This window comes from Psittacula echo, assembly GCF_963264785.1.
Source record: "Psittacula echo genome assembly, chromosome: 7".
Lineage (NCBI taxonomy): Eukaryota > Metazoa > Chordata > Aves > Psittaciformes > Psittacidae > Psittacula > Psittacula echo.
Genome location: NC_137740.1, coordinates 62186701 through 62209718, shown reverse-complemented (window position 1 = coordinate 62209718; position 23018 = coordinate 62186701). Strand labels below are relative to the sequence as shown.

General features: G+C 38.0%; 1 protein-coding gene across 1 annotated transcript; it reads left to right on the top strand.

Annotated features, from left to right (window-relative positions):
- Positions 1 to 227: 227 nt before the first annotated feature.
- Positions 228 to 17083, top strand: LOC308224300 (calcium-activated chloride channel regulator 1-like; the record flags this gene model as incomplete). The annotated part of the gene is made up of 14 exons (XM_080624054.1): positions 228 to 386; positions 2160 to 2300; positions 2526 to 2676; positions 3115 to 3223; positions 3945 to 4116; positions 5838 to 6065; positions 7140 to 7364; positions 8731 to 8908; positions 10591 to 10697; positions 11810 to 12034; positions 12172 to 12439; positions 14417 to 14581; positions 15127 to 15351; positions 16659 to 17083. The coding sequence occupies 14 exons, from the start codon at positions 228 to 230 to the stop codon at positions 17081 to 17083; spliced, it is 2778 nt and encodes a 925-aa protein (XP_080480180.1).
- Positions 17084 to 23018: the final 5935 nt, after the last annotated feature.

Genomic DNA, 23018 nt, shown 5'->3' with positions numbered 1-23018 from the left:
GATAAGACACGCTTGGGACTCCATGTAGTCAGATGGGAAGAACCAAACTATCATAGCTGCTGTAACAAGAAGATAAGATGTGCTTGGGACTCTACATACTCGGATGGGGGAGGTGAACTATTCTGGGTTATCATAACAAAGTCTTCTTGCACTACAGGCAGTCATATAAATAAGACTGATAAAGCCATCACTTTTCTATCCAAGAACCTCCCAGTCAGAGACAAGTAATGGGGGTGACTCAGAGTCTGATATTTTTGCTATCTTTTCAGCTCTTGCACCTGATAAAAGGTTCTACGGTGTGGCTAAATGAGAATGGCTATGAGGATCTGGTTGTTGCAATTAATCCCCAGGTGCCAGAAGATGCCAACATAATCCTGAACATAATGGTAAGAAACCCTGCATTTATATGCTTTGTTGCTTGGCAGTTGTGACTTAACTTTTCTCCTTGGAAAGTAGCAGGAATCAGGTCCATCTCTCACTCTTGTCTATAGATCTTTTCACGTTGTTTTGACTTAATCATGGATCAATCCCATAGTTACTAAAATAGTAATTTCTAATTAGTCTTGCCATATGTTGTTGCTACTAAGAGCACTAATTCTCTCAGACAATGCTGAGATTCTTTTAAGTAGCTTACCAAATTATGTTTACCTGAAAGAATGTCTTACTAATGCTTGTTTAATAGCCATTGATTATACTACTATTCTTTCATTAGGTAATACGTCTTATTATGTTCCTTTAAAAATTGTGAATGAGAGAAAAAAAGCAAACAAACCAAGAAAAAAAAGTTCGGTTTAGTGGCATTTCTGGGCTTAAGTTTTATTCCAATTCACATAGCTGCCTCAATGTATAAATTCCACTGGAATGCTAGCCGGCTCTCAAGGCAAAGACACTGTTTCCCACAAAGTGAAACCATTTTAGAGCAAACTTGCTCAACAGGACACTTCTAACAAATGCCCAAGTTCTGCAGTATTTCTAATGCCTACTAGACCTGATGTAGGGCTGTATCAGTCCCATGTCATCCGTAAGATCAAGTACCATGGATACCATCAAATTTTTAAGATTTCCAGATTTCTTTTATCTTGTGAGAGGAGGTTTACACTGAGTAAAAGTGAACGTGATTTCAGTTACTGGCTATCCCTGTTTTTAAGAGTAAGTAGAGTTTAGATCTCTCAACTTTCATTAAGGAGCAAAGCACTGAGAGTGTGTTTTAAGATAGAAGTGTATGAGTAATGGTTACTGTTAGTGTGAGATACCTAGCACATACCAAATTCACATTAGAGCTGACCTTATGAGACTTGCTCTTACCATTCTTTCAGTTCCCTTGAGCTAGTCAAACTGCTCTGTTCTATCTGAAGAGCAGGCAAGGGGTCGCACGGGGACAGCTGATGTGGCATGTCTCATTACTGCTTAACTTCTCATGGGTTAGCACTCACCGTCACTCTCAGTCCTGGCAAACTGAATCTCTTCAAGAAATCTCCTTTAGCTGATTTTATGTACATGTAACATGGATATTTGATTCCAGAGCCTCTTGTCTGAGCTTGTTTCTTAGATGATGAAAAGCTTGCGGGACAGATTTCAGGTCCCTCCTTCCTGATTGGTTTTTTTCCACTGAACACTTGGTTGTTAGTGGAGAGCAAAACAAAGAAAGAGAAAGCTTTTCCTGATGCCTCTACTCCAAGAGAAGCAGTGAAAGATCGAGAGGAAAGGAAAGTCATGGCAACATATAGTAACCATCATACAAATAAGAAGAAATGAGAAATGGTGAATTTGAGGGGAAAAATATGAAATTGGTCAGATAAATGAAAAACAGGTGGAGTGCTGAATCTTGCCCACATATGCTGTCAGGCCAGTATGAATTTAAGGCTAAAATCCCTGTATTTAGTAGTTTTCACCTCACATGAATGCTAGAGCAGGAGTTTTATCACAATTTCTGATTAAGGACAGGATTCTAGAACCGCTGAGAAATTCCAAGAATGACAGCTTAGTCCTTGGCTTTTTTGTTTATTCTTTTCTTAGCAAAGATTGTAATACTTTCTTAGGTTTGTGCTACGTACTTCTAGTTTTCTGCGCTGCTGTTTCTTGATAAGACTCATTGCACGTACAGTCAAATGTTTAATACTAATGTTGATATTGATATTCTGTTTTCCTTCATTCCCCAGAACATGATTAAAAATGCTTCTAATTACTTGTTTGAAATGACAAAACATCGATTTTTCTTCAAGTCTGTAAAAATTCTAATTCCTAAAACATGGAAGAAAAACACCAACTACTCAAGAATAAAAACAGAATCATATGATCAGGTATGATTTAGAGAACTTTTTATGATTAGAACAAGGAAAAGCTACACTGATGAGGCTATATTACAAATCACAGCAATATGTAGGACTGACTCTGGAAGCTCTTACTCAAAATTGTTGAGAGCGTTTTTAGGGTAAAAGGGATTGCAGGACTGAATTAATTCAACAAGAATAACCCAACTCTTCGCTAGACCCATGTCATGTATAACTTTGGTCTTACTTTTTCAGGCAGATGTCATCATAGCAGACTATTATATGAAACATGTAGATGATCCTTATACCTTACTGTATGAAGGGTGTAAGATGAAAGGACGGTACATCCATTTCACACCTAACTTCCTGTTAAATGAAAATCTGACTAATGTTTATGGAGAAAAAGGTAACACTATTTAATACTATTTAATATAATTGCCTGTTTTACTGTTCATACAAAAAGGCCAAAATTTTCCTCAGTGAATAATGAATATGGATACTTCAATTTGCTTGTTAAAATGCAAAAAACTCTGAGACATATTTTTGAGTAGTAAACATACATGAAATGTCTGAAGTTAAATATTCAAACACTGGATCCATAGAATCATAGAATCAACTAGGTTGGAAAAGACCTTTAAGATCATCAAGTCCAACCTTTACCCAGAAGTTGTTCCTTCCTTTGAAAACTTTAAATAGTTATTCCTTAAATTAGTAAATATTTCACAATCTTTCTCTATTACCTCAGAGAAGAATGACATCAATTTGTTAAAAAGTCTAAGGAAAACATTGAGCAGCTTTTAAGCAGTTTTATTCACAGTGTGCATGTGCTATTCTATTTCAACAGGTCGAGTATTTGTCCATGAATGGGCTCACTTTTGGTGGGGGGTGTTTGATGAATACAGTAGAGATGTGCCTTTTTATGTATCTGAAAAAGCAACTATTGAAGCAACAAGGTAGTATGTTTTTCCTATTTCTGCTTTTACATTACTCAGGTTTAAACATTTCAATAAGTGTTTCATTACGTTTGTCATCTGTGTTGAGTCTGTACTTTGCAGAGTGTCCACAACCTGCTTGTGTGATTAAAAGATGCTTAGCTAGCAACATCTACTGCCTGCTCAGCAGCCCAGAAAACCACGGCTGCCTTTGGTGTCGTTTTGTAACAGGTTCAGGAGATGAGAGTGGACAATCTTTTCTCTGTGTGCAACTGCAGACTTCAGCCACTATTTGTTTCATACCTATTTGATCTGATTTTATAAAAGAGCAGTCATCATCAGCACTGAAATTGCCTACTGAAACCACTGTGATTTTAAAGTTTCTACAAAGAGGGACAATAACTGAATGAATGTAGAGAATTAGTTCAGGCTTGCCTTTTTTCCTAGCTCAGGCATACCAATACAGTCTTTTGTACTGCAAGGATGTCTTTCCTGCATAGCCTATGATTATCACAAGAAAGGTCACAAAAGACCACAACCATTTTATGATTTAGCTATTTATAGATCAGTTTGAGGACCCTGCCAGGCACAGAGAAAGCCTACATATGGACTTGTGCAGTGCCTAGTGCAGTGGTGTGTCAACAGCAATTTGGCTTTGGGCAGTCAAAATTCAAACAAATAACCAGTTACAGACTATATGTATGGGTTCTTAAGCAGCCCTGCTTATGTTCTCTTCCCTTAGCTGTCCAGCTGGTGTGACTGGTATTCCTGTTTTCCAAGACTGCAGAGGAGACATATGTAAGCCAAGAAGCTGTAGATATGATGGTCAGCTATATGAAAAAGGATGTGTATTTATTCCAGATATACGCCAAAATATCTCGTGTTCTATTATGTATATGCAATACGCACGTCCTGTAAGTATTACTATACCCTTCTGGACTTCAGAGTTTAGTAACATTTAGGGTCTAACCAGTGATTTCTGCTGGGGAGGATGATCAGTCTGGTGCTTCTTTAATTAATTCCAAAGACTATGGAGGATGCTATCAGTTCTATTAAAATCTGCTTAAAATGGAAGACAAAGGAGCTACTAGAAATTATTTGACAGCTGTTTCCTGTCAATAAGGGAGAGATGTACAGCAGCCTCAGAATTCTTCTTGCTTCGTGTTTGGAGAATCAGGTTAACAGGCATAAAAGTGAAGCATTCTTGCCAAATGCCATGTCCATAAGGTAACTGTAGTTTCTGATCACTCCTTATGAAAACTAGCGCCTGAACTGTGTTACCTGGTTAACTCTATTACACTCCATTGCAGAGCAATCTGGTCTGTCTATCTAGCCTTAATAGTGAAGCAGCAGCCCATGCATCTTGAAAACAGCCAGGATAACCAGGCAGGCCTCCTCATGTCAGCTCCAGTGTTTGGGACAGGGATGGACAGTATCCTTGCAGGCTAGGTTTCTATGGTGTGGTATCACAAATCCTCCAGCTATCAACTTTATTTCTTTGGGCAAGCTCTTTCCAAGAACTTCCTGGGTGTACTGGGCTTGGTTGGGATACAATAACTTTCTTCGTAATAGATGATATGATGCTGTGTTTTAGATTTTTGACCAAAAGAGTACCAATAGCACACTAATGTTCTAGCTTTAGCTGAACAGCACCAAGGCCTTCTCTTCCTCACTCTGCCTCTACTAATTAATAGTCTGGAGGGTGCACAGTAGGCTGTAAGGGGAGAAAACCAGGCAGATGACCCAAACTAACCTCAGAGATATTCTATACCATTTGGAGTCATGCTCAGCAATAAATGGAAAAGAGGTGGCTTTAGGAGGCTTAGCCATATATGCTCTGGAACTGGCTAGGCATTGGTCTACCCATGACAGGTGGTAAGAGATTGCCTTTGCATCACTTACTTTGTTTCTTTTCTTTCACTTATCCTTCACTTATTAAACAACTTTTTTCTTGCTTTCTTTTGTGTTATCTTGACAGTAAAGTTTTCTTGCTTTTATTCCTCCTTTCCTCTTCCCCCAGCCTACTGGAGCAGGGGAGAAACTGTGGTACTTAACCTGCCCTCCACGGTTAACTCATAATGATAGGTCATGGTCTTCCCTTAGCAGTATGCCATGGACATCCTGAGACATCTAAAAGATTAGTTCCTGCTTCTTTCAAAGTCTTGACTTTGTATCTGTTGCGTATTTCCTTATTTGACACAAGAAAACTTACATGAACCAGTCCAAGAACACCAGCTTAACCTAAGAAGTTGGTTATATTTTCAGGTTGCTAACTTGAACTGACCTCCATGCTGTTCAGCCACAATATCTATGTTAGCAGGCTTAAATTTAGTAGGACCTCCATGAAGCAGTCACTCCAAGGATCTCAGTACTCACAGATAAAATGCTTGCTTTCTACATGTCACAACACACTGGTGCTTATGTAGAATCTGAGGTAAGTTCTTTGGGAGCGCTTTCTTCACTTGCCTCTTCTAAGATCCTGGCTAGCCAGGCACCATGGCACAGAGTACATTCAATGGAGAAGAACACCTCCATCTGTTCTGTCCCCACCACAAACTTCATATTTTCTGAGATATTTTCTTATGCTCATACTGTTCTGATCAGAATTATTATCAGCTTCAATCTGACTTTCTAGGTGGTTGAATTTTGTGATCAAAACACTCACAACAGTGAGGCTCCAAATATGCAGAATAAGATATGCAACCACAAAAGCACATGGGAGATAATTATGGAATCTGATGACTTTCGCAACTCGACTGTTCTAAATACTTCTGCACCCTCCTCTGAGACTACATTCAGGCTACTACAAGCTCAAGAAAGAGTAATTTGTTTAGTACTGGATATTTCTGGGAGTATGAGAATGGTAAGAATATGCATTTTATAAGCACTTTTTTAGCAAAAATTCCTAGCAAGATATCGCTTGAAAGTATTGAGAGTTGTAGGGCAGACTTGGTTTTTCTTTTGTTGTCAAACATCAATTTTATATCCTTTCCTGCCTTTGTTCCAGACCTAGAATGAAAATGCCCTTGTATTTCTTCCAAGCAGCAATATATCATAGATGGAGCTTCACATTGTATTTTTGTTATGTATTTTTGTTATCATTCCAAATTTTAAAGTAAATACGTAGGTATTATATACATTAATAAATTGGATGTTCTTTCCTCATTACAATATTGCTCTTTGGAATCAAGAATGTAAGCTGAAGTAATGTTATGTCATTTTAACACAGCTGGGGGTATTTTTCCCTTTTTTTCCATAAACTTTGCATAGGTTTATTCTTTTACAACTTCTTGTGGCATGAGATACTGAGCTTGTTTATGGATGCAAGGTTTAGTAAACATCCCTGAATATAGGCTTGTTTCCATAAATATCCTCATACTTTTATAAATCTGCATAAATTGGATCATCTGTAGAAAGATGACAAAATTATCTGGGTAGGTAAGGCAGCTGTCTCATAATTTATTAATAGACTTCACATCTCTATGATAAATGCTTTAAAATATAACTTGTCTTTTAGTAATCCCTTCAAATATTTGCATTTAAAATAGCCATAATTTTACTTTAGTATTATTTCTATTTTCAAAATACTTAGTCTCTAGACTAATCTACTGCTCATGCGTCATAGGTTTTGTCCTTTTGCATTGCCATCATGCTATCAAACCCAATAAAAAGTGACAAAAACCTTGATTAGGAATGGAGTTGTAACATCAGAAGATGAACTTTGCCTGGTTACATCTTTCTTGGAAGCTGCAATTTGCTGTGCTTTCACAAGACCAGAACATGGTTCACATCTCCTCTCTTCTCAAACTGAGCATACACGAGTTACATTTAATTACATTTAATTACAACCTGACAACATCAATAAATCCTACATTTTGTTCATAGCCACAGCTTTTCAAAGAGACTGCATTCTAAGGATGGGTTTTTTCACATACAGCACAACCGCATGGAAAACCTCCGTACTGCTGCAGAGACGTACCTGCTCCATGTTATTGAAACCGGCTCCTGGGTTGCAATTGTCACATTTGACTCTGATGCAACTGAAAGAGCTCATTTGCAACAAATAACCGATGATGAGACACGCCAAAACCTTGTGCAATTTTTGCCTACAATTCCTAGTGGACTGACCAATATCTGTGCAGGGATACATAAAGGACTTAAGGTAAAGTACAATGTGGAAATATCCTTGGGAAGTAGGGAAGTGAGGAAGAAGTGAGAAACATATTTGAACATGGACTTCCAATGCAATGGTAGAGTTAAGAGAGAGAATATGATAGAGTTAAGAAAGATAAGATGATTCTTGAATCTATCAGGAGAAAATTTGGTATAGAAATTGGCATTACCATTATATGGCATTAGGAAGAGTATTACTAGAAGACAGTCCCGATGTGCTTTAAAGTGCATGCTTTAAAAGGCTTTTGAAAAAGAAGATGAAATTCCAAAATTAACTACAAGAATGATCTAAATTTGTGAATAATTCCCACGGCTCAGTAGTCATAAATTAAACCCCTAAAACTGCGAAACCACATACATCTCATGAGCTTAGGAGATTAGGAAACAGGGAAGTTCAGGTTAGATATAAGGAAGAAGTTCTTTACTGTGAAGGTAGTGAGGCACTGGAACAGGTTGCCAAAAGAAGTGGCAAATGCTTCATCCCTCGCAGTGTTCAAGGCCAGGCTGGATGGAGTCTTGGGTGGCATGGTTTAGTGTGAGGTGTCCCTGCCCATGGTAGGGGGTTGGAACTACATGATCTTAAGATGCTTTCCAACCCAAACCATTATATGATTCTATGATTATTATTTATTTGCTTGTTATACTTCCTTGGGCTGGCAATTTAAAGTCCCAGATGTCACCTTATTCAGATGCAAAACTGAAAATAAGGAGCATCATGTACGAAAAAGAAAGGAAGAGAAAGAGAGAAATTGCTCAGAGAAGAATGAGACTTCTGAGGTGGCTGAGAGTCCAGGGCAGGGAGAAGGCTCAGGACAGGGGGACATCAGGAGGACGACTGGCAACCAGACAGGGATGGAACAGCCTTGACTGCCTCCTACCCCTTTCTGCCCCACCTTCAGTTACCTCAGAGTCCATCCTTAGACAGAAGTCTGTCCTTCTGTACTCTTGAAATTTTGACTGGAGAATACAGAGTAGTTCCAGACAGTGGACAGAAGTTTTTAATATGATGCCCTTAAATATCCAGTCCCCGAACCAGCAAAGCATATACAGGCAGAATGCTTTTGACATCTTAAATTTGGCACAGTTTCCTGCCCCAGGAAAGCATATATTAAATATTCACTATTTATAACTGAACACTTACTAATCTGAGCATTTAGAGCTTGTAATATCAATTGCAAGAATTAATATTGTAATAGTTCTATCATTAAATAAAATCTCAAACACTTATTAGACAATAAATTTGTCTTATATTGGAAGTTAACAGCTCCAAATGCATACATTGACTGTGTCCTGGGATAAACTAGTATTTCAAAATCATTCTGCTGCTTATATCATGAATTCTTTTCTCAATGCAGGTAATTGCAAATAAAATGAATACTACATATGGTTCAGAAATTGTGTTATTGACGGATGGAGAGGACCCAGGGATAGCAGCTTGCTTTAATTTGGTGAAACAAAGTGGGGCTAAAATTCACACCATTGCACTGGGGCCACAGGCAGACAAGAAACTAGAAGAACTTTCAAAACTAACAGGTAAATATTCTACAATGCACTCTCGCTCTCTGGCATGTTCAAGTATGAAAATGTAAAAGCATGGCAATGCCATCAGTCTGGAATTTTAGATTTAAATGTAGAAATTTAAAACAAATCTAGTTTTAAGGAAATTTTGTTATCATGAGCAGCTTTTTTTTAATTTAAGCATGCAGAACTCTTTAGATCCATAGTCATCCTTTAAGAGCTGTCTTGGTTTAAAACATGACAATGCCCTATTACTAACGAGATTTTCTTATGATATTGTTCTCTAACATGAAAAGAAATGTCTAGAGTTTTATTTCTGGCATTACATGTAATGACTAGAACTTTCTATATGCTTTTACTCATAAGCATTTTTTAGTACACAATAATGATTTCCTCAGCTGTTGCAGGTGAAGTGCACTGGCTAGGAAATTGTAAGCACAGTGACTATCTTTGTCATTAGCAAGCATAGCTGAAGCTACATAATTAGTTTGAAAACAACCATTTAAAAACCGTCCATAGAGGTATTGCTTCATGCTACTGCACCTGGAAGTGCCAGGGAAGAATGAGAACTTGAGTAGATCTAGAAAGCAAGCTGACTCCAGACAAATACAGTGAATAAAGATTCTTCTTTGAGGGTGCACATGCTGTGCATTTTCAGAGTACAATCCACTTGTTTTAGCAATTTAAATAACTTGAAATACCCTTATACACTCTTCAACATCATTAGATCAACATGACAAGGACAATGGTGGAGTCCAGATTTTAATTCTGTCCTGGCTTGTATTTTAAGACAGAATTTGTTCTTTAAGCTCCCCTTGTGGAGAATTTATTAAGAATGATTTTTGGGGCAGAAAGAACCCAGATGGTCCTTCAGCACGTAGTCGTCAACCAGCAGGTCCTCCTGCTTAGAAACAAAAGTCAGTTTTGCAAAGTTATTAAATAGATCTCTCCGATAAGACCTCCTCCAGCTCATATTACTCCACGTGTTCTCTCATGAGACACAGCCATACACCTGATGTAACCTGCACACCTTATGTCAGCGTGTGCAAGAGGGACAGGGGTGAGAGGTGTTAGGTGGTAGGGAGAGGGATAACCTGTGAGTTGAGAGCACAGTGATGGCTCAGTTTATGTCTGACATGTATGATCCTAGTTTGATCCATGCGACAAGTGCATGAAGTGCAGATGGTGAGACATGAGCCTCAGTAGAACAGTATGAAGCCATATTCACAATGAATTCGTTAACAGCCCTGCACTAGTATGAGAACTTCCAATGGACTAGGGCTGCTTGAACTCAGACTGCATGCAAAGAGATCTAAACTTCATGTTTGGAAATAGAGATGATCTGGATTTTAAGAGTTAAAAACCATGGTATACCACTGAGTTTTTTCTACAGAGGTATTTCAGAGCAGAATTTCACTGAAAGGATAGTATGTAACTCCAAAAGCACTAGAAGTCTAAAAATGCTGTACTTGATGACATGCTGCATCCTTACCAATGAGAGATAAAACGAATTGATTGCATGAGCCAGAATTTACTATGACACATTCATTAACACATTAATAAAAAGATACATTTTGATTTTGATTTTGTAACAAATTGGCTGCCTCAGTAGAACATTCAGTACCAGAAGTCACATAAAACTGAGCAATTTTAGAGTCAAAATTAGTATTTCTAGTTCTTTTGCTCTTATCTTTCAGGAGGTTTAAAGCTTTGCGCTTCAGATGGAGTTGTTCCCAGCAAATTAATGGAAGTGTTCAGTGCAATTACCTCAGGAAATGGAGATATTTCTGAACAATCTATTCAGGTTTGAATTTCAACACTTGTGTTCCCTCCTATGCTTTTAGGTGATCAGTATTTGAATTAATTTAGACATGAACGTGCTCAGTGGCTCAATCTCAGATAAAAAAAGCAAGTCCATTTCTGAGTGATCTCCCACATTTCACTTCAAGGAAATAAATCTATAATTTTAATAACTTCTATAATTCTTGATTTCAAAAATATCAAGAAAATTATTTATCACAATTGTCGAAGTCCAAGAGACTTTGAGAGAAAAGCAAGCAGAAATCCCACAGGATGTTTAGTTTACTCCTATCTGAAACATTACCTTTTAGAGCATTTCAACAGTCTAACTTAAGCAACAAAGATACAATTAAAAACACAACTTCTCTCCTAAGCCATATGTATAATTTTAATATATAAACTTTTAGATTTTTAATCTAGGACAATTGATAATCAGAATTTAGCAATGCATTCCTCATTTTGTTAATATTTAATACAGATCTGGGCATATGTTTTGTCCAAAATATACCACTCACAGAGATAGCTAGATTATAAGCAGCAGTTAATGAGCTTAGAAAATTGGGTCTGGGATATTTTGAGTTGTTATACTGTCTTTAATTGACTCTTCTGTCCCACCTATACAAGGAAAAAGAACTAAGCTTACGACTGCAGTGGAAATACAGCTTACTGGCACAATGCTTTAGATAGGCAGATAAATAGTTACAGAAATGAAGGACTTACTATAACTTATTCTGTTTATTACAATTTTACACTTGAAATCAATGTTACTATGCAAGCAGCCATTTCATAAAGTGAACCTGGGATTTTATTAGTTTTCTTCATTCAACAGCTGGCCAGATAGCTCTTAATTTTCCTGTAGGTAGAGACAGCAGAACTAGAAGGCCTCCCATCTTTTCTATATAACTCTGAGTTAGAAACACTTAAGCAGGGATCTTTTTTCATGGTAGTTTCCAAAAGGCATAAATGCTTTTCAGTTCTCTCCTCCAAGACTAATCCATTTTAAGTCAGCAGTGAATGGATACCATATTGTGCAATGGACAAGGAATCACTCTGAAAATATGTTAAACGCTTCTTTACTAAATAGCAACAAGACAAGTTTTATTTCTCTAACCACAGCTTGAAAGCAAAGAGCTAGTTGTTCAGCATTCTGCATGGATGAACACTACTGTGCCTGTTGACAAAACTGTGGGAAATGACACTTTCTTCAGCATTGCATGGAACCTGTCTCAGCCATTTTTTTTCCTGAGGGACCCCAAAGGAAAAGAATATGGAAGCTCAGACTTTACAATTGATAATTCAAACCTCTACACAGCTAGACTCCGCATAAGTGGCACTGCAGAGGTAAAGACTGAACATTTTCTGAATTGACATTCCCTATAGACTAGCATACAGATTTTCTTTAATTACTTTTTTATTATTGTCCTGTTGGAAGATGAAGCTTTTTCACCAGTTTTTATACTTTTGTATTTTATTTACAGGTGGGTGATTGGCAGTTTTATATTAAAAACGTTCATACAGAGACTCAAGGTATATCAGTAACAGCTACCTCTCGACCAGCAAGTTATAATGTTGCTCCTGTGACTGCTGCAGCTCACATGAACAGGGCAAATACAGCATTTAATCCAGTGGTTGTTTATGCGGAAGTTAGCCAAGGGTTTTGGCCTGTTCTTGGTGCAACAGTGACAGCCACTATAGAGAAGGATGATGCTACAGCAGTAACCCTTGAACTTCTTGATAATGGTGCAGGTAAGATTCCATATATAATAGTAAAAACATTAGCAGTTATGCATTTTGGAATCCAAGTCTACAAGTTCCCCTCAGATTTATCACTAAGGACTGAGGCACAGCTATGCACTTTATAAAGAAAAAAATGAAAAAGGATTCAGAGAATCCTACTGCTTTAGGATGGAAGTAAGCCACAAAACTTGTTCTTGTGGAGGAAAACAGACCTGGATCTCTACCTGCAGAATTGTTCCACTTTCTTTCCTGTGCTGTTACTGGGGGTGAATGCAGAAGAGCATGGTAGACAGTATATTGCTCATATATACTTTCTGAAAGTGTACTTCACGTAATCATCTGCCCTCAAGAGGCAAGCTAAAATGTAAATGAACTGTTTTGTTGATCCATCTCATACTTTATAAAGCTGGACTACAGTCTTAAAATCAGTTCACTAAATGTTAGCTTTAGAATCACAGAATGGTAAGGGTTGGAAGAGGCCTTAAAGCTCATCCAGTTCCAACCCCCTGCCACGGGCAGGAGACATCACACACTACACCAGGTTGCTCCAAGCCCCGTCCAACCTGGCCTTGAACACTGCCAGGGATGGGGCAGCCACAACTTCTCTGGGCACCCTGTGCCAGCGCCTCATCACCCTCACAGGGAAGAACTTCTGCCTTAGATCAAACCTGAACTTCCCCTGTTTCAGTGTGAACCCATCACCCCTTGTCCTATCACTACAGTCCCTGATGAGGAGTCCCTCTCCACCAACCTTGTAGCCCCCTTCAGACGCTGGAAGCTGCTCTGAGGTCTCCACACAGCTGCTCTTCTCCAGGCTGAACAGCCTCAATGTTCTCAGCCTGTTTCCATACAGCAAGTGCTCCAGCCCCTGACTATCCTTGTGGCCTCCTCTGGACTTGTTCCAACAGTTCCATGTCCATTTTTTGTTGAGGACACCAGAACTGCACACAATGCTCCAAGTGAGGTCTCACGAGAGCAGAGCAGAGCAGAGGGGCAGGATCACTTTCCTCGACCTGCTGCTCACGCTTCTATTGATGCAGCCCAGCACACAGGGGGTTTCTGGGCTCAAGCGCACACTGAAGCAGCTCATATTCAGTTTTTCATCAAGCAACACCTGCAAGCCCTTCTCCTCAGGCTGCTCTGAATCATTTCTCTGCCCAATCTGTATCTGTGCCTGGGATTGCCCCAACCCAGGTATACCTTCATCACTGTTTTATGGTAAATAATTGCATTATTTATTTTATTGCATTTAAATTATTGCATTATTTTCAAGAATACTCTTTCTTAGAACAATAGTTAAGACATTCCTGGCATTCAGCATCCCTCAATCTCTTTTCATCTCTCCTCTTCCTTTTCTCTCACCACTGCTGTAGACCTCTAGCTTTGTAAGTGCAGCAGTAGCCAGCAGTGCCTCCTAATTCTGTCCTTGCTTTCACATCGCTGTATTTAAAAATATAACAAAATTTCAGGGTGCTACCCTGTGTTTCTTAAACATCTTCTATATTCTGAAACCTGTGAAGTTATTTTTACATTGCTGTCAGGATTGCAAATTTAAATTGTGAGCTTGGATGCCACCAGTAGATCACCTACTGCAGCCAGTCAGGTACAACTGCATAAGTTCACTTGAAAAGAAGAAATCCTGTCTTGATAAATTCCTGGACAAAGGGGAAATTATGACACTTTTCTAATTTAAAGGTGCTTTATGTAGTAGATGGCTAATAAGTATTAACTTGGTGGTTCCATACAGTAACAAGAGGTTTACTCTAAAGGTATTAATGCAAAATGGTTCTTTTTAACAAAATATATATGAAACACAGGCTGTCATAGCGGGGCCCCTCCTGTTGTTAAAGATGTACAGATTACAAAACACTACCAGGTTTTCTGCATAGTAATGTTCAGGGTTTATGTTTATTGATGAAAAGCAAAAATAACCTTGTTTACCAGCAGGTATTTTGAGTTAGTAATTCTCAGTAATTCTATACCAAGGTGCTGACATGATGAAGAATGATGGAATCTATTCAAGATACTTTACTTCTTTACAAGGCACTGGAAGATACAGTCTAAAAGTGAAGTCCCACGGGAGAAATGCAACCACCAGTCTTAGCCTCAAGCGAAATCAAGCCTCGTATAATTCAGGCTACAGAGAAAATGGTACGGAGAGTTTATGAAACAGGAGGTTCTTTGTCTGTTTGTATGTAGGGGTGTGTAAAGGTTAGCAAATGAGATCATTTAGATTCACAAAAACGGCATTTCATCTTAAAAGATGTCCCATATATTAAAATTTAATATTTTTACACTTTTACATTGTGAAATTTAGAAAAATTAGGATAAAAAATGTCTAAAAACTCACAAAGTACATCCTATATAACCAAAACTCTCTTAAGGCCTGCAATATGGGTAAAGAGATGGATGAAACTACCATATTGCAGCCTTGGCTCACCAACATCTGCAACCTGCTTTACTGGTTGCATTGTTTCTAATTTTTAAACATTTCAGACTTTTCCTGGTTTTGGGGTTTCCTAAATTTTATGCTGAGAATCCTGAGATCACCTTCTTTTCTGTCTTTAATTCACTGACTTTCCACTATATTTGAATAAGCTAAAGAAAACCTATAGGATGAGAAGAGATAATAAAAATGAGAAGAAAATGCAATTCAGAGTTCTGTCACAATGAAAGCTGAAAAATGTTTTAAACAGGTAAAATTTACATGACTGCACCAAGACCTGAATTTGCTGATGAAGAAATCCAAGTCCAGCTGGGAAGTTTCAGCAGAATTTCAACAGGTTCTTTTGTAGTGAGTACAGGAGATCCTGCTCCTATTTATCCACCCTGTAAAGTCACAGACCTTCACGCTCGTATAGAAAACAGAACAATAGTGTTATCTTGGACAGCTCCAGGAGGTGACTTTGACAATGGAAAAGGTGAGTGAGACACTACATTGCTATGAGATGGGCTTGATATTTTTATCTGGAAGGACACACCCTCAGAACCACCACTCAGGGGTGAGGGCTACATCCTTCCTACCTGAAAATGTAACCAAACAGAAACTTACCTTGTTGCATAGTACCTGTTTCAGCTCTCCTTGTTTTTCATGTTAAAAAAACCCCTAAACAGCCAACAAATAAACCAAGGAATATTATAAGCAAATCAAAGAAATAAAATTATAGTACAACCACTAGAGACTTTAGCAGTAAGTCTTAGTCCATGCCTGTGCATAACACCGACATGGAAGGTACAAATCTTTAGTCTCTTTTCAAAGATGTAAAAGGACCACAGATATACAGTAATGTTCTATCCAAAATACTCTTTTTAAGGTTGTTGTACAGGAAAAATGAAAACTAATTCCAGATGAAATGTACAAGCATTTCCTTGCATAAGCCAGAGATTGTATGTTAAAATCTACAGCCTACAGTTATGCAGATTACAGTTTCAGATTAAAACCTTACATTTATCTAAAATTTTTAATAGCCATACAAGGAAAAAAAAAAACCAACCAAAAAACCCCCCAAATCTCAACTTCTTTCATTGTTATTCAGCAACTCTATGTCTAAAACACTTTTATCCTAGAACTATTGCACTATAGGTTAAGATAGCATGTCTCCACGGTGTGTGAATGCTTCCAAGGATGGTGACTCCACCACTGCCCTGGGCAGCCTGATCCAATGCCTGAGCATCCTCTGGGGAAGGAATTTTTCCTAATCTCCAGTCCAAACCTTCCTTGATGCAGCTTGAGGCCATTTCCTCCTGTCCTATCCCTTGTTCCTTGGGAGAAGAGACTGACCCCACCTCACTACATACCTTGTGCTAAGAGAGAGAATACAGATCAGATGCAAAGCTTGCCCCTGCTATCTACAAAGATACAAATATATTTCAATTGCCATTTCATCTTATGTTTGTATTTGGACAATACAGTTTCTCATTCAGCTACATTTTGCGCAGATCTGCACAAAGCTAGGAGTGTTGGCGAAATCATATCTTTAAGGCACATTTGATTTCAGTTTTTAATCAAGAAGGAGTTCCCAGACCCAGCCACGATAGACCTTCGACACTAAGGCTTAGAAGCAAACTTGCCAATCCTCCATGCTGAGTAATAGTCAGTAGTAAAACAGGAATCATTAGCACATTTTTTTACAAAATGGCCCTAGAAGTACTATACTGTCACTGCAAGAAAGGATGTGAAAACATTTATACTTGCTTGCTATTAACATGCGTTTTTTTGTCCCCCAAGCTGATCACTACATAATAAAAACCAGTGAAAATCTTCTGGACCTAAGGAATAACTTTGATCGTGCTACTTCTGTGAATTGCTCTAATCTCATACCTAAGGAAGCTGGTAGAGAAGAATCATTTGAAATTCAACCAGAAAATAAAACAGAAAATGGCACCAAAATCTACTTTGCTATATGTGCTGTTGATGATACCAACTTGATTTCAGAGGTGTCTAACATAGCCCAAACCACATGGTTCCTTCCTCCAAAAGCATTTGTGCCTTTAAATCATCAAGGCAGCACTAATGGTGCCAACACTGCAGTAATAGTGGCAGTAGCAGCTCTGTGTGTAGCAGTTGTCTGCACTATCGTAAATTCAACTCTGTATGTTTTTAGCAAAAAGAAGGGAACACTGGAGATTGCAAAAATGCAAAGGCATGTGTAAAATAAAATGAAAAAATAGAAGGAATTTACTGCAATTTTTGCTACACAAAATTCAAAGTAGGGAAAGTTTCCCTATTCAAAGTAGAGAAAGAGGTATTTGTACATTAAAAAAATAAGAGCACTGATTTCCAGCAGATGTATTTGTCTTTTCTGACAGGCTTATAGATGTAAATGTTCAAAAGTATCTCATATTCGAATACATGTACACTGATTAAATGTTAAACATGAAAGCATTTACTCAGAAATAAAGTATAATATGTGTACTCTCATTTGTTTCTAGGTGATAAAAATACTTAACTCTTCTGTTGCAATATTCTTCCAATGTAATGTGGCTTTTTTTCTTAAATAAAGAAGGCAAAAGAATATGAGAGTTCCCTTATTCTTATTCTCCACATAACAATCAAGTAAGGCAAGGCGGTAAAGAGATCAGAAATATCTTCGGTTAGTGCAACGACTTGCTATATATATTCCACGTGTTTTCAGTTAGGTTTTTTGAGCTGAGAACAAAAATATGTACCTCAAGGCTGTTTATTTTTCAAAAAAAATTTTAAAATATATATCTCCAAGCTGATTATTTTAATTTTAATATTGAAGTATGTCTACCTATAGGTGTGTACAAGAGTTGAGTATATAAATATTTCCAGAATGAGAGTTGCAGAATAAATGCAAATGAGCACATGGAAAATGTTCCTATGTTCATCTCTTAATGAACCTTACTATTGGATATGTTTTCAGATCTAAAATTCCATTTCCCCAAACAATAACAAACATTGTAATTTTAGTTCCTATCAGGGCCAGAATAGCTGTCACATTTTAGAAGAGAGAGACGCCTTTGGAGAAGAGTCAGAAATCAAAGTATTATTTGCTGATATCGGTTACCTCTAACAGATTTTAGGTCACCAAATGTCCCTTTATTCAGAAATATTTCCTTTCATTTGCTCCTGATGGATCTTTTTATTCCCTAAAGTATTTCTAGTGCATATAAATTGGTAGGAACTACATCATACATAGAATCAGAATAAATGGGTTGCAGCACTGTGTCTGGAACTATTTCCTAGGGTTACATAAAAGTGTGACAGATAGGCTATAGCCTATCTCCATCCATTACTCATCCATTACTCTGAAGACCCCCAGTCCTACCTTGCCTAGCAAGCAGAACTGCAGTATCTATGGTGTGTAGGCAATGACATCTAGTGGGCTCCAACAAAACTTACAGTTTTCCCAAATGCTCTAAAAATCACTTTAGATCAAAGCATCACTCTCCGGGATGTACTGACTTTCATAGAAATGTATATTTAAAAGTACAGTGAAATATGAATAGTCGAAGATTGAATTTAGCACTTATGGCTGGTTCTTACTATAGGAGCATGAAGATTTACTTTAATTAGGAGCTTCAGTTTACTGCACCCGTGCTATGGTAAAAACTCTGAAGGACTCTGTTCAAGTAACACAGGATTCTGCACTTCCCCAAAGTGGGGAAAACACAAACAAAATTTGCTCTTTCATGACAAGCAAAATGACACGGTAAGACTGACTGATTTCAATGATTACGTTTACACCAACAGTATGAATGCTCAAAAGCTATGTGGGCTGGGGTCCCAATCACTGACACAACTGCCACATGCCAGTTCAGACTTGCCTGAAAAGATGTGATAGTTAAAGTCAAAACTGTATAAGCTTTGTCCCTCAATATGTTCCTCCCAATGCTCTTAAAATAATCTAAGCTTCCAGCCTCCTATACAGACCTCATGGTGTTCCATGGAGAAGATAAGTTTGATTATTCCTATGCCACTTGTAAAGAGAATGTAGTACCATGTGATAAAGTGACTTTCTTGCAGTCATCAGTAGGGAAGTGAAGAGCTGCAAATATACATCCAGCCACTAAACTGTTATTGCAGACTAAAAGGAAGAAATCCCAAAACTTCGATTTTCATTTCCCCAGGGGTGAGTTACAGTCTACAGAATTTTCCATAGTATCTTCCTCCAACTGTAAGATAAACAGCTTCTTAGATAGACAGCTACGGTGTTGGGACCATATTATGATCCTGCCTGGATATCAAACTAACCCGCTGTGGCTCCAGGAATTATGACACTAAAAGGACAAAGACCACAAAAAGAACACATGATTTATCTGTCAAGACTTTTGCCAACTGACCCTTTTGCCAGTTGCTGCCTGCGGTTGTAGTACAACCCTTGTTGAAGTGTTTAGGGGAAGCACAGCAACAGCTGCTGTAAGGACCAGTAGAAAAGTGCACTAAGTGAAAAGGAGCATTAATTCTCACTGGGATAGCTGTAGTTTCTGAGCGGAAGCTGCTGTTGAGAACAGCTGTTTTCTGGTTCTGTCAAATCCAGGCCCCAGACTTTTCATGAAAGCCTGATTGTACACAGGCCAGGCAGCTGGCACTACTGATTTTATAATCTTTGCCTGGTTATTATCAAGCTAAGCTCACAGTTGTTAATGTTGGCACAGAAGCTATACACTCACACACAAACAATTGCATTTACCTATTTCAGTAGAACAAGTTTTGACTATTAAATAGAGTTATAATTTAATAATGTTCATTTTAAATGACTCATTCTTCTCCTTTTATTTTTATATGTCTTTTCACTACATTAATAAATGTTAAATCAAACTTACCTTCAGATTTTCATGCACATTTATTTTGAAACTCTGGTTCCAGGATTGCTGCTATTCTTCAAAGTATTAGTTGTAGTTCTGCAGAGCTGTGACTGGTAATAAACTGCCAGAAGTCTTCAATTTCTGCTGCTTAACTGCATTAAAAGATTACATAAATACATAAAAATTAATAAAACAGTTGTTTTATGCCAATATATGCTGCAGCTAGATAATAATGAATGGGGAATAGTGTAGACCCAGTGACACAAGATTGGACCCATACAACTCAATGTATTATAGAACTAAATACGTATGAATTCCAACATAGATGCTACATTATTGGGATTACACATGCTACAAAAATGTGTTTACTTATTTTAATGTGTTTTCACAATGATATAAACTGACTTATGGAGACATTTTGGGGGTTGTTTTTGTCTTCATTAAATTTTTTACTCCGAAGCCTTTGGTTTAAACACTACTTTCTCATACAGTCAGAAAGTAGTTCTGGGAGTCAGCTTAGAAGCATTTAAGTTACAAGCTATTATTCTCTCTATAAAAGCATTTTGTTCATTAAACTTTAAGCTTTATATTAATATAATTTTCTTATTTTGTTTGTAAGCATAAGTCTTTAAGGATGTGGTCCAACACTGGTTAGCATCAAGGAAAGAATACTGGAGGCCCTCCCAGTAGATACACTAGATATTGGCATGTGGTAGTCAAAGGATTGTTTTAAAATTCAAATAATTAAAACAATCATACATCCCTTAAAATTAAATTACATCTTAATGGCAAGGTCAACAAAGATGGATGTTATCTATCAAGCCATTCCGAACCATACTAAACTGTGCCAGGCTTACAATGTTTCTGGAAATTGACCTTAAAAAATGCTCAAGATTCCACACATGTTCAATACTCTTGATTATCATAAAGCTCCTCAAGAAAAGTCTAATGACAAGAAATAAAACCTTAAGATTAATTTCTTCACTGATAAGCCTGACACAGAAGCAAAGTTAGCAGAGTTAATAACAGCAACTGTGCTGCAGCATGTAGTCATTAAACCTACAGATCTCAAGCTTCCTACCCTATTTTACAGTGTATTCCAATGTCATAGTAATACTTTGCTGCAAAGCTTTACAGCTACATGACCAAGACTTACGTAGACAAATATGATGATCTAGAGAGATATAAAAGGCTAAAACTACAGCGATTCTAACCACTGGTCTTATTTGTCTCCCACTTCAGGAAATTGTAACCAGAAATCCTCAAAGCCCTCACTCAAATAATTACCAAGTAACAGTATTGAAGCTTTTTACATAAATTCTACTTCTGATCATGGACACGGATGTTCCACAGTCTGTTTATATCCAACAGTACCATGCTGTAAAAGGTTATTTCTTCTATTTGGATATGTTATAAGCAAGGCTGAAGATCAGGCAGTAGGCAAAATATGGTGTTCACCATACCTGGTGGTCACAAACTTTTTTCATAATTGTCACAGATGAGAGGATATGGCATGCTTCAATTTCTTTTTCAGCCTGAGACAATTCTGTAGATTCTTTCATGGCTTATACTTCAGCACTTTTACAAATGACCAGCCCTGCTGTCTACCCTACACTTCTGAAGGAAGTTACTGCTCCTCCAGCACAGATAGCAGTAGTAAACATGCTGACTTCTCAGCTGTTTGCAGCTGATTTTATCAGCTGATTTTATCAGAAGGAGCTACAGGATCTTTGAATATACCTGCAGAGCTCTCTAGGTCAGTATCTAGCTTGTAACTAAGCCCACATGCTAAGTATGTCTTTCTTTACCTGAGCCAAGTGTATCACTTTATCCCAAACCCAAAACCCTGACAATACTTCTGGCTCTGAATAGCAGCTGTAGAAAGGAACCACCATTCCCTGCTAGAACCAGGTATTGAAGCTTCTACTAAAGACAGGGCAGACAGCCTGCATGTGGTAATCTCTTCAAATGGCTGCAGGAATCTTCAAGGTTCAGCTCTTAACAGCTGAATGTCTGTTCCCTCTAGGATGCAAAAATTACAATAAAAATAAAACCTAGTTTTCCCCTGAACACTATGTTATAGGCCTACAGGATGTGGACAAAGAGAATTTCAAGAAAGGGAGTAACTTGGAAGTGTTTTAAGAGCAGTGGAATACTGTGGGACTCAAGCATGGAGTTGCAGGTTGTGATCCAACAACAGGATTTATTTTTATGTTATAGGATTAAATAGGGAAAAAAGTTCCAAACTGGGGTTTTAGAAGAAATTCATAAACGTACATTAAAACACATCTTCCTCTCAGATAAGTGTAGCAACTATTAGCCTGAAGAGTTTTCTCCCTCTCACTCACACTGTGCTTAAACTTTCATGAAAGAGGAAGGGTGTTAAAAGTGAGAACTGAAAAAACACATCTGATGCCCCACTTATGCCAAACACCCCATCTGCTAAAGGTGGAAGTACCATCTACTTCAGGCATTTTCCTAAGAAATAGTACTGTTTTGTTTAGGGCTCCTTAGGAAAGCAGTAATTAAAAGTAGATATTCCATATCCTACAAGAACATTCTAACCCACAGGAGCTTAAAGGATGGGAGTCTTCTTCCTCTTCCATCCAGGTTATGCTAGAAAGGAGAGGTATAAAGCCATTTTCTGAAGGAAAAAGTGGGGTGTCAAGGCTGTCAGTCAATATACCACAGAAAGCAATACATCCCTCTCTTGCAGGTGAGGCTCACATGTCATGGGCAGCAACAGGGCTCTTCAGGGAAGAACCAGGAGTATTTTGTCTTGGGAAGAGCTAGACCATGTGGGTTGCTGTCTATTCCACTCTGAAGATACCCCTCTCCCAAGGCATTTTTGAGGTACAGATCTTACCTGAGGCGGTGCTTCTGCCTCACGGTCAGGCACTGCTGCTCTCAGTTGTTTGGCATCTCTGTCTTTTTGTAGAACTCCATCAATGGGAACTGCTGATGCTTAGCACCAATGAAAGCTATGAAGTGATCTAATTGCATCTGTGTGTCCACATGTAAAATCTTCGCTGTTGCTGTCTCTTCACATGTCCTACACTGATATCAGAAGAAATCATAATCAGCTTTTATAGACCATATAGCTCTGAGCATTACAAGACAGGCTCGTAAGATTTTTATATACCAGTAAACCTCATTTTAAGCAATGGAAACTTGTTATATAGTTTTTATATATAAGCACTTACATCCGCACATAAGTGAGACAATAAAACCTAAAAAAGGTGAAACATATTTGAGCAAAGCAAACACATACACACAATAGCTTTCAGGCCATCTCCTTATCAGTACTAAGGATACA